At 44.7% G+C, this 12,828-nt stretch overlaps 1 protein-coding gene across 6 annotated transcripts in view; it reads left to right on the top strand.

The window, feature by feature from the left end:
* Positions 1-12,828, top strand: part of MTHFD1L (methylenetetrahydrofolate dehydrogenase (NADP+ dependent) 1 like) — a 225,912-nt gene that overhangs the window by 139,499 nt on the left and 73,585 nt on the right. For all 6 annotated transcript variants that reach the window (XR_016395253.1, XR_016395255.1, XR_016395254.1 and 3 more), the window contains 2 exons: positions 5,974-6,081; positions 8,201-8,353. Coding sequence is in view for 3 of the 6 variants with exons in the window: in XM_022559240.2 (XP_022414948.2) it covers positions 5,974-6,081; positions 8,201-8,353 (261 nt within the window). In the remaining 3 variants the exon portion in view is untranslated. The remainder of the gene's footprint in view (positions 1-5,973; positions 6,082-8,200; positions 8,354-12,828) is intronic.

Raw genomic sequence — 12,828 nt, forward strand, 5'->3', positions numbered from 1 at the left:
TACACCATGACATCTTGAAAGTACTTGCCACAGATGGTTGTTCATTCAGCAGATGTTTGTGGAGGGCCTACTGATTGGAAGTTACTATCCTAGACATCAGGGATGTAAGGAGGAAAGAGGTGGCAAATAGATAAATTTGTAAATATTTAGGAAGTTTGAGCAAAGCCAGGGATGATTAATGCATACCCATTCATAATTTATTTTACCATTTTATTTGTTTTATAAAAACTACCACTTAAAATGAGCAGTACAAGTGAATGTCAAGTTCAGATCGAGATTACTGGACATGAATTTGGCTTTTTTCTTTTTCTTTAAAGATTACACTGCTCGCCAAAATCGAGGAGAGAAACAGCAGGAAGTTCCTTTCCGGCTGTCACAATATAAACAGAAGGTATGCAGTGGAGCTGCCTTATCAGGGCAGGTTTCAGTTTTTATATTAAACCCAAAAGTTGTGTTAACCGAGATGTTCTTTTTATTTATTTACTTGTACACATAGGTGAAAGAGAATAATTGTAGCAGGAGTCTCAAGAGAGTTTTGGTCTTGGGGTTTCTAGCTCCATGAGCTGAAGCACATTATTTATCCAGTGTGGGGCTGTGAGGCACACACCAGGTGGTGATGGTCCCTCTCGTAGGCTCACTTTGGACAGCTTTGTGCATGTCGAGGCCGCGAGGGAGTGTCATCTTCTCTGGGGCTGACAAGGCTGAGGCTGGGGCATGGGAAGTGCAGGATACCGGGAGCTGGTCATGGTGGCTGCTGGGATGCTCCAGGCTCTGACACCTGAGGGTAAGGAGGGGAAACAAGTCACCTGACTGGGACTCACTCACACCGCCAGCCCCTGCTCCCCTGCTCTGCCTTCTGTTTGAGTCGTCCTGTCATGTGTGGTTGTAGTTTTCCCATAGGAAATAAGACCACAACTACACAGTTCACAAAGTCAGCCTGGCACCTGCTTGAAATTTCCACAGCACTTTCAAATAAACATTAGACAGGGGGCTTCCCTGGTGGCGCAGTGGTTAAGAACCCGCCTGCCAATGCAGGGGACACGGGTTCGAGCCCTGGTCCGGGAAGATCCCACATGCCGCGGAGCAACTAAGCCCGTGCGCCACAACCACTGACCCTGCGCTCTAGAGCCCACGAGCCACAACTGCTGAGCCCGCGAGCCACAACTACTGAAGGCCGCGCACCTAGAGCCCGTGCTCTGCAACAAGAGAAGCCACCGCAATGAGAAGCCCGCATGCCGCAACAAAGAGTAGCCCCCACTCGCCTCAACTAGAGAAAGCCTGCGTGCAGCAACAAAGACCCAAGGCAGCCAAAAATAAATATAAATAAAATAAATAAATTTATTTTAAAAAAGAAAACATTAGACAGGAAGGCAGTTTCGTTGTTGATAAAAATGTATATTTCCTTACTCCCCAAAGAATTGAAGTCTAGAAGAGAAATATTTGTCCGTTCCCGCCCCCCCCCCCACTTTTAGCATAGCAGCCTTATTCACAGTAGCAAAAAGGTGGAAACAACCCGTGTCCATCAGTGGATGAATGGATTTTTTTTTAGTGTGGTATGTCCATACAGTGAAATATTATTCAGCCTTTAAAAGGAAAGAAATTTGTAACATGCTACATCATGGTTGAACCTTGAGGTTCATGCTAAATAAAATAAGCCGGATGCAAAAGATACATACTGTATGATTCCTCTTATATAAGGTACCCTGAGTAGGCAGATCCATAGAGACAGAAAGTAGAAAGGTGGTAGCAAGGGGCTGAGGGGAGGACAGAACGGGGAGTTAGTGTTTCACGGGTACGGTTTTAGTTCTGCAGGGTGAAGGGTTCTGAAGGTTAGCATCACAGCAGCAGGAATGTGCTTAACACTACAGAACTGTACACCTGAACGTGATAAAGATGGTAAATCTTCTGTTATGTGTGTTTTACCACAATTGAAAATTAAATATATGTATTCCTTGAAAAAAATTTCGTGTTTAAAAACTAAAAACAAGTCAGTTAAATACCCACTCACACGAATTCCTTCATTGTCATCCATTTACTATTACCTTGTTCACGTGTGAGTTTTTTTCAATTATTATCTTATAGAGAAGTCACGCTCACTTTTCCTTTTCAGATCAATCTAGAGTTCAGTAAATAGTGCATTCTGTTCATTAAATGTGTCATGAGTAGTGCTAATCTGTTTTGTTGTTGTTTTGTTTCACTTCCAGGGCAAACATAAGTCTTTAGTTAGCCCTGTTGCCCTCACGCCGTCATAATAATATTACGTAAGGTTTGTGCAGCGTGATTTTTGTAACACACTGCGTGGCTTCAGTGCTTGCAGTGAAATGAGTACAGCAGCATATTCACCTCTCCCACTAGGAATGAGGTTGCATGATTCAGCCAGATCTAAGGGGCTGCGTTCTTCCTTAACCCTCCTGTCCCACAGCAGCCCACAAACCCCCCACCTGAGCTGCTCTGGAGGGCTGGAGGAGCCCAGGTGAGCCGGGTTGCATGGGACCTATCACACTGCTCGGGTGACACCATATTCTGTGAGCTGCCTTCCCCTGAAAAAGCGTAACTGTCACATCACATGGAATCCTTGCTTTGTCAACAGGAAGGTCAGAAAATATTTATTCCATTTATTCAACTGTATATTGAGAGCCTACTCTTGTAGTCCAGGGGCTGTACTGTATCCCACCTCTACGTGAACAAGAGGTGGTCCTTGACCTCAAAGAGTTTATAGGCTATTCTCAATTCTTCAGCTAATGAACATGGAATCTTTTACATTAGAAGTTACACTCGAGGTTTTCTCTAGCCCAGACTCGACTTTGCACTCATGCGGTAATTCTCCTGCAACAACCCGGGAGCCATACTCGGCTTACCCTGAACTCTGCCAGAGTAAAACAGCTCTGGTTATTATAGCTTTTCCTTAAACATTTCCTTCTAATTTCTGTCCTTGCTTCACCTTCTGCCTTCCTGGAAAATAATGATCATTTCTTTCTAGAGTTGTCCCTTCTAGAGGTGGAGATTCTTCTTTTTTTAAAAAAAAGAATCAACTTTATTTTTGGTTGCGTTGGGTCTTCGTTGCTGCACGCGGGCTTTCTCCAGTTGCGGCGAGCGGGAGTTACTCTTCCTTGCGGTGCGCAGGCTTCTCATTGTGGTGGCTTCTCTTGTTGCGGAGCACGGGCTCTAGGCACGCGGGCTTCAGTAGTTGTGGCACACGGACTCAGTAGTTTCGGCTTGCGGGCTCTAGAGCACGGGTTCGGTAGTTGTGGCTCGCAGGCTCAGTAGTTGTAGTGCACAGGCTTACTTGCTCCACAGCATGTGGGATCTTCCCGGACCAGGGATTGAACTGGTGTCCCCTGCATTGGCAGGCGGATTCTTAACCACTGCGCCACCAGGGAAGTACTAAAGTGGAGATTCTTCTCTGATTTCTCTTATGACATGGTTTACAAAAGGCCCCTTGCCACCCGGTAGATTTCAGCATCAGAGTTTGATCCTGGCGCTCTTACCATCGGAGGTCCATCAGTACATCCCAACAGGGCGTGGGCTTTGCTAGCAGCCACTCATTGCCAGGCCCTGCTGAACCTCTGGTGCCATGTAACACCCAGGTCAGAGCATTACAGGGCTATCGGATGGCAAAGAAGAGAACGCCCACGTGTGCTTGAGGACGGTCAGTACAGGCTTCCTGGAGATGCTGGCCTTTGAGATAGATCTTAGAGCGCTCAGGGAGTTTTAGCAGAGGTGATCTTGAGTTTTTCTTACTTAGGTACATTTTAAGAAGGTTAGACTTGCAGTAGAGTGGGGGTGGTGGTGTTAGAAGTGAAGAAACCAGTTAGGAAGCTGTCATGGTAGGCGAGACCTTTAACATCTCAACCAAGAGCACTTTGAAGGGTCGTCTTCCCCACATCCTCACCCACACTTGAAATTCTCATACTTTCAGTCTTGCTGATCTCACGGTTGTAAATTGGTTTTTCATCATTTTAATTTGCCTTTCCTTGATCACTAATGAGATTGGGCATTTTTTCATATTGTCATTAGTCACTCTTTTGCCTAGTATTAAATATTTGTTTGTCTTTTTCTGAATTTGTGGGAGTTTTATGCATTCTAGTAACTAATCTTTTAAATATTTGCAAGCATCTTCTCCCAGACTGTTCCTTATGCTTTATCCTTATTTCTGATGTCTTTTTTTTTTTAATACAAGGAACTTTAAGTTTTGATGTCAGGTCTATAAATCATTTCCTTTAAGGCGGAGTCTGTTGTTACCTTGTTTAAGAAATCCTTCCGTACCTCAGGATAATAAAGAGAGTTCCCCAATTTTTTCCCCCAATATGTAGAGTTTTGATTTTGAAGATTTTGCCTTTGTTCCATATTGGACTTATTTAGGGGCCTGGTGTAAGGCAGGAATTTAATTTTATTTCTCCAGCCAAAAGTCAGTTGAATAGTCAGTCCTTTCCCTGTTTTGTGCCATGTCTACTATATACTGTCCCACACCTGCTGAGGTGTCCTTCTGTGTTCTTTGTTTTCTTCCCTTGATTAATCATCTCGTCCTGTGCCGATACCACATGGAATTAATCAGCATAGTTTTGTGGTATGATTGATACCTGGTATGGCAGGTCCCTTATCTTTGTTCTTTTGGTTTTATTTATTTTTGAAGTTATCTTACCTATTTATGCCGTTACTCTTCATTATGAATTTTAAAATTGGTTGGCCAAGTAACCTAAGTGCTCGTGGGATTTTTATTGGAATTGGATTGAACTAATAGATTAAGTTTGGGAGACCGACCTCTATTCAGTATTGCATCTCCTCACCCATGAACAAAGTATTTCTCTCCATTGATTCAGATCCTCTTTTATGTCCTTCAGCGAAAGATCATGATGACTTGCACCTTCATTTCTTTTTTATTTGTTGAAACATCCAGTATTTCAGTTCCAGACCACAGAGCAACTCTACAGTAATAAAAACTGTAGTAATAAAAAATACATTTTAAACTAATTTGGGGTACTATCAGATTGGCAGAGCAGAGCTAGCTTTTATTTTCTCCTGTTAGGTATATATCAGCAGTAATTCATGCAAATTTGCCACTGCCCAGCAGAGTCCTTGAGGTGGGCCATGAGAGGCTTCTGCCCCTTGGCTGACGTCCATTCCATCAGCACTTGGTCCAGCAGCCCTTCACTGAACAGTACATCCACCAACCGTCTTCATTATACCTATGTGTTTTCTACCCACAGTGAAATTAGGAACAATTTTGTCAAATGCTTTGCTTGAATTAAGAATCACTTTATCCATGGCACATTCCTTTCCTAATGAACCATCCTTGTTTCTGAAGGCCACTTTTAGTATTTCACTAGCAACCTATATCCAAGTGTTGCATCCAACATTGTGGAAGATTTTTCCATCTCCTCCCCACACACTTATTTGCCCATATCTAGTCTTCTCAGATTTTTCCCATTCTCCTTGTTGTCTCATAATTTGCTAAAGTGACACTAGGTTCAACCTCTGGTTTTCCAATAAAGTGTTTGATCACATTAGCATTTATATTAAAATCTCAACCCATTCCTGCTCACCAAAAAAAAAAAAAAAAATGTGTCCTTTAGAACTGCTACATTTCTGTCATATAACCCAAGTTGAGACCCACTTAAACACCAGCACTGTTTAGTTAGGAGACTTATGTTCTGACTTAAAAGATCACTAAAAAGCATAGTATAAACTACATTTTTTAAAAGGATGCAGTGGATAAGAATGATTTAACTAGATAAGCAGCCTCTGAACTGGCTGAACATCTAAGGCTTCTTACTTGCTGGTTGATCTCTGATCTGAAAATTTCAGGACGTTAAGGATGATAGAAGAGGAAAGTGTTTGCTTCAAATACTACAGTTGATGAGGAGGGAATCTGGTAGTGAATTTTAAGCAATTACAGAAAATCTCACTAAGCTCTCCCTTAATTCTTTAACCAGCTTGAAGGTAACGATTTTGTTGTCATTTGTGTTTTCCCAGCTTCCAATTGTGGAAAAGATAAGAACCATCGCCCAGGCTGTCTATGGAGCCGAAGATATTGAACTGTCTCCGGAGGCACAATCCAAAATAGATCGTTACACGGAACAGGTAAAAGTTGTGCATTTAGGGGGGAAAATCCAGCTTAGGCTTTTGAAATTATTCACCTTGACTCGAGAGCTGGTGTATGTCCCACCAGCTGAACTTGGCTTAATCTACTCTGTGGTCTACAAAAATTGAATTAATGTCCTTGGGTAGGACGTTAACTGTAATTATGGTGAGAGTACATACATCATTGACTTTTATGGTTATAAATTTGTCTAATACAGGTAGTGTCCATGTTTATCTGTGTGTGTGAGATCTTTAGCCCCTGCTAGTCAGCCAGAAACATTGAAACTGTTCTTGGATGTGCAGCAGTGGAGTCAAGAGTTAAATAATCTGTAGTGCTTCCTCTTACTGTCTTAAAAATGGTAGCATGGCGCCAGGTTAGTCAAGGACTGCAGCACACAAAGTTGGGGGTGCTTGGTATTCTTTCTTATACAAGTGCCTCATCGGCTTGGTGCTGAGACTGTCCACAATGGCTGAAGGCTCCATCACCTTCTGCCGTGCACATGGCCAAGATTCAGCAGCGAGAGTCTAGTCCTGTAATGGTCATGTCGATTAGGCTCCACTGCAGCGTGTTCGGCCACCTTAACCAAAGGGGCCATGTGCCTCAAACACCCCCTCCAGTTTGCTGTGATCAGATAGAAGTCAGAGCTCTTCAAGAGCTTGCTGGCAAAAGAGCTTCATGATGGGTATCACTGATCTATTTTTTTTAACCCCCAACTCCTAAATTCTATTTTTAAAGCATATTTAATATTTTGTCCTATGCTACCAGCACTAGCCAGGGTATTCTCCCAGCTTTGGTAAGACAGTCAGCAATTCATTTCTTCTTGGATTTTCCAAGAGCTTAGAATGCTCTTGGCTTGTGCTTTTTAATAAATGATCCTCAAACAGTGCTGTGCACACTGGCATTGTTCTGCAGTGAGATTTCCACTCATGTGCAATGAAATGAGTAAAATAAGCTCATTGTCATAAGGGTTTTTTTAATAAGTTTTTAATAATGCTATTTAAGGACTATCATGGATTGGAATATTAGGTCCTTCCTGATGTTTTCTCAGGCTTAAAACCTTCTTTCTTTTGTGAAGTAATATGGTTATGGTATGTAGCACATTGGGTTCTTAAAAAATATATTCTTACTGGCAAACTTTTAAATTGGCAAACCCATATCAGTTCATAAAAATTATGTCAGTATTTGATTGATCTCTGAAACCCACAATTCTGGGCACCATTCCTGTAGGGGAATTGTGATCGCCACCCAGCAGATTTCTGATCCGTATCTAAGAGTAAAGGGAACACCCCACCCCCCAACCCCAGTTGACAGTACTCTGAAATCTCCCAAATAGTTCTAGGTTGAATCATAAGAAATTCTGTGTGGGTTACCTCTGAAGATTGCATTCCTTTTATCTCTGTCTGTCCACCGAGGGAATGTTCCTTAAAAGTTATGCGTCAAGTATGTGGTTGCAGTTAATTAGCAAAGTCTCTAAGGAGGCACTGTGTACCCTTAATCGGGACCAGGCAGCGAGGACACTGTCCTTTTTGTGAGACCCCACATGTGACTGCCTCCCCTTTCACCTTTGGAACTCTGGGTCAGGCATCGCCTTTGGTCCTTAAAAATAAGAGGCTTAAATAGTGACCTCATCTTAGTTCATATAATGTAATCGCAGATCAAATAGCCATGATTCATAAAACAACACAAAGAGGCTCTTTGCTTCCTGACAGCCTCTAAGAATGAGCGAACAACGGGACTAAAAAGCCTTGTTACAAAGCCTTTCTCCAGGTTACCTTTCTGAGTGCCGGATATTAATATCCTTAGAAAGTGGTTTCTACAGCTGCTGCTGCTGCCTGCAGTTACTTGCTTGCCTGCAAATAGCCACCTTTTCTTCAAAGACACACATAATGCTGCCTTTCTGTAACAAGAATTATCCAAAGTACGTAATAGACACCCTTAGCTTGCCAGGTGATGATCTCGTGCAGACGAGTTTTTGTCCCATCTTCTTGTTCAGTGAACAAGCAGTAACAAGCACTGTTGTATGTGTGGATCTGAGTCGTGGGGATTCTGTGGAGTGCAGGTCAAACAAGTACAGGAACGTTTATGCTCAAGGAACACCTTTCCTTTCCTTTCTTACAGGGTTTTGGAAATTTGCCCATCTGCATGGCTAAGACCCACCTTTCCCTGTCTCACCAACCTGACAAGAAAGGCGTACCCAAGGATTTCATTCTACCCATTAGTGACGTACGGGCCAGCATAGGCGCTGGGTTCATTTACCCATTGGTTGGAACGGTGAGTGTGTAACATTCTCCAGAAACCTCCCCCAGTCTGTGTTGTCATGATGCCTGAAATCCTTATGCTCTGGGAATGCCTTACAGATTGGGTATTGGGAAGTAATTAATAGTATTTGCTCTTTTCCTAAATATTCTCTTCCACAGTGAAAAATGCACCTGCCATCAGGGTTTGAATTTTTCTTTTCTTTATCTTTTTTTTTTTGCGGTACGCAGGCCTCTCACTGTTGTGGCCTCTCCCGTTGCGGGGCACAGGCCCCAGACGCGCAGGCTCAGCGGCCATGGCTCACGGGCCTAGCTGCTCCGCGGCATGTGGGATCTTCCCGGACCGGGGCACGAACCTGTGTCCCTTGCCTCAGCAGGCGGACTCTCAACCACTGCGCCACCAGGGAAGCCCTCGAGGTATATTTTGAAGGTAGCCACCTGCACGTGAGGCTCGGGACAAAGGACACTTCTAGCCTGAGTGTAGACGGCAATGCTGTCCGTCGCGGAAGGAACACAGTCAAGAAGACAGATGGGCAGGGCCAGAAATGCGTCTGGCCAGGATGTAGAGAGCTGAAAGGGCTCATAGGATCTATAAAATGGTCTGTGAATCCATGAGAAACACAGACACAGCACTCAGAAGAAAGGAACAGGCAGGAAGAAGGCCCTGAGAGCTTTAAGAATATACATGAGGGTGGACACAGGGGAGAAGCAAGGATATGCACTAGAGAAATAAGCGGTAAAGGATGGTACTAGGAAAACTGCCATGTTTCCGGAGCCAACGGGGTAACAGGAGCCCTCGAGGGTCTGGGCAGAACCATCGTAGGTGGCACAGGGAGACCAGAGAGTAACCGCAGGAGCTGGTGGTGGAGTTTCCCATTGAGGGAGGCATAGTGACAGTGCTGGAAGAGGGAGAAGGGTTCAAATAAAACAGGTTCTGAATGGTAATTTTAGAAAAGGTGCAACTGAAGGTAAAAAAAAATTCAGATCAGTGGTCCAGGGGGCAGACGGGGAGAGGGGACAGATTGCAGAGGGGCACCAGCGACCTTTTGTGGGTGATGGAAATACTCTATATCAGCGGTCCCCAACCTTTTTGGCACCAGGGACCAGTTTCATGGAAGACAGTTTTTCCACGGATGGGGGAGGGGGGACATTTCAGGCCGTAGTGCGAGCAAAATGGGGAGCAATGGGGAACAGCAGATGAAGCTTCGCTCGCTCCCTTGCCGCTCACCTCCTGCTGTGCAGCCGGGTTCCTAACAGGCCGCGGACTGATACCGTTCCATGGCCTGGGGGTTGGGGACACCTGCTCTATATTTTAATTGTGGTGGTGGATCCATGACTGTATACATGTGTCAAAACTCATAGACCTACACGTTTTTAAAGGGTAAAATTTATTGAGTATAATTTAATCTTACCTCAGTTAACAAAAACACGAGGAGAGCTTGCTTTATATTCCTTAGAATGGCCTCCCTGATGGCAGCGCCTCAGGGCCAGAGATCTGGTCTTCAGTCCATGAAGGCCTTTGCTTAGCAGAGCACAGCCGGGTAGTACCCGCCCAGAGGGGCCAGGGACAAGCAGCCACGAGGGTCCCAAAGAGCATGGAACAGTGGACACAACTGAGGAGGGAATTAGCTGAGTTCCTAATCTGCCCTGTCTTGTCCTGCACAGATTTGAAATCCTACAGTAGTTCTCCCAACAAATTCATTCATTCAGGGAGCGTGCACGTGGCCCTGTGCTCCATGCCGTGGGGAGCCCCCAGTAAAGCAGCTTTCTCCACTTTAGGCAGCCAGTAAAGGTAGATAGAAGGGAATTAACAAAGACAGTGGTTTGGTATAAAAAATTGTGAGTCAATAAATGATACCTTCTGAGTATCTGAGCATTTAAGAGTCATTAAATACCAATCATAATTTTAAATCTGTGGGGTCACTAAGCAAATAGATGCTTGTGAGTCTCCTCCCACCTCAACTAATACCCTCACACCCACAGCCTTGTAAGACCAGTTCTGGAAAGCCAGGGTTCCATCAGCCACAGCTTGTGTGTGTGTGCATGACCACTAGTCCATCCCTCCGCCCCTCTGCTCCTCCTGGACGCCGGGCTGGTAGTTAGAAAATGAAGGTGTGAGCAGTCCTCAAGGGGTGGCCTCCGGCTGCCTGGGTTCCCTGAGGAGGTCCCGTGCCTCCACCCCCGGGTGGAGCCGTAAGCGGCAGGGCCCTGCGGTAAAATCCTCCAAAACAACCTCGTGAGGAGCGAGGAAGGAAGCAGTTCCTGGAGGTCAGGAAGCATCACGTGGAGGCGGTGACCTGCGGTCTGCTTTCAGTGACAGAGCAGGAAGCCGCTGGTGTCCGGGGCAAACGCACCGCAGGAGGCCAGGATCGCCTAATAAGGGCTGGTATTTACTTTTACTTGACCCCGTCCGGGGCCCTGCCACAGTCTGTGAGAATGCTTCTGAGATTCATCATCCATGTGGGAGACACAGTGTAGTAATTTCCTGCTGAGATGACCGAGGCAAAGGGGGATGGGGACACGGGGGGGACTGGCTCCTGCAGGTGGGAAAGTTCTAGCCTGATGGATCACCCTGACTCAACACGGGCTTATCTGAGTGCCTCTGAAGCACACATCCGTCTCTCCCCTCCAGGAAAAAAGCCCAAACTGAGACCTCAAAATCAGAAAACCCCTCAGTTTTTCTGCATTGCTCGTTCATTCATTCATGCATTCATTTATACCTGTCGGGTGGGAGGTGCCGTAAACCACATGGAGGTGAACAAGCTCCAGTCCTCTCCTGAGGGGCCTTATGGCAGATGCTGGCAAGTAAAATCATACATGTGCAGAACACCGTGGGCTTTATAGCAAAGGAGAAATCCCTTCTGGTGTGTCCTCAGGGGACGCCCGTCCTCCTGGCTACCTAGTAGGTCTAAAAGTGGAGGATCTCAACACAAGCATGTCCCTCCTCAAACAATAAACATCTCCAGCTTTGCTGACTTTGGCAGGTCGCACAGTGAAGTGCTGGAGAGTTTGGTTTTTTTCCCTCCAGATTTAGTTTTCTAAATATTTACGTTACCTTCCATCCTTACTTATAGGCCAAAGTTTTCTACCACTGAATGATTTCATCATGTTTTATTTAGTTACTGCTTTAATTGGAGTTGATCACCAATTTGTGACCTCCAGTTGGTGCAGACACTTTACCAGTACATTTCACTTCCTGGTGCGGTGTTTTTTTGGGTTTTTTTTTGCGGTACGTGGGCCTCTCACTGTTGTGGCCTCTCCCGTTGCGGAGCACAGGCTCCGGACGTGCAGGCTCAGCGGCCACGGCTCACGGGCCCAGCCGCTCCGCGGCATGTGGGATCTTCCCGGACCGGGGCACAAACCTGCGTCCCTTGCATCAGCAGGCGGACTCTCAACCACTGCGCCACCAAGGAAGCCCCCGGTGCTGTTTTTATAGAAGCACCCAGTCATACATGGGTTCCTCAGCTAGGGCCATCTAAGACCTTTGCCCCATCCTTAGTGCACTGGCAGTGTTTTCTATCTCATTTTTCCTTCCTAAAATATCTTCATTCCTACTAAGCTCCGTGTGTATCCTTGCCTCTCTTTAATGACATTATTCTTATATATTCTTTCCATCATATTATTGAAAGCTACAAAAGAGTATAAAATCCTTGACCAACACACCACCACTTAGTACCTCTCCTTGTAAGAAATAGTTTAGCAAATCCATGTGGGGAGAAAAGAGCAGACTGTTTTTAAGATTTTCCAACCCTATATTCTACAGATTACCCTGTTAAGTTTCCAAAAATTCTTTCAAAGCTTATGGTTTAGAGTGCTCAATAAATCTCATAACTTATAAAACTTCTCCAAAACAATCTCATTCCCCACCCCTTCCCCAGTTTAGTAGGTGGTCTTTGTCTGGTGGTCCCATTGCTTTGTTATTGTCTTTAGGTTTTTATAATTTATCAGGGCTGTTTAATCATTTGACATAAATTTTGTGACATAAAAACATTAATATGTAAGGAAAGTTTATAAAATTATATTATTGGGAAATAAATTACATTCCATATAGAAAAGACTAAAAAGACACCAAAATGTTGACAGGGGGCTGTGATATTATGAACAGCTTCTTTTCTTTTCTGCTTATTTCAAATTACTGCATCAAGGATGTGTCACTTTCATAACATGAAAATACAATAAATAGAGAAATGGTAAACTGAGAGTACTTGGGGAAACGTTTAGCCAGGGCCAGTTAGTTGCAAGGGAGTCAGAGTACACGTATGGCAGGCGGGATTAGGCTGGTGGAATCATCTTGCCCTTCCTGGCTTTCTTGTAGTGTTTTAACACCTGAAAATTGGGACACCAAAGAATGGACAAAAGAGCTGGAATGTTCCTCTGAGGAGTGCACTCCTGAGTATGGTTTGTCGAGTCTTGTCAGATGTTTGCTGGCCCCAAACTCTGCTAAGGAAATGCAAGATCGTTTTTTCCATGTTAATTTGTTTTCGTGCGGGG

The sequence above is a fragment of the Delphinapterus leucas genome, chromosome 12 (assembly GCF_059928025.1).
Source record: "Delphinapterus leucas isolate spDelLeu-1000000601 "Yukka" chromosome 12, BTC_Dleu_Yukka2, whole genome shotgun sequence".
Classification (NCBI taxonomy): Eukaryota; Metazoa; Chordata; class Mammalia; order Artiodactyla; family Monodontidae; genus Delphinapterus; species Delphinapterus leucas.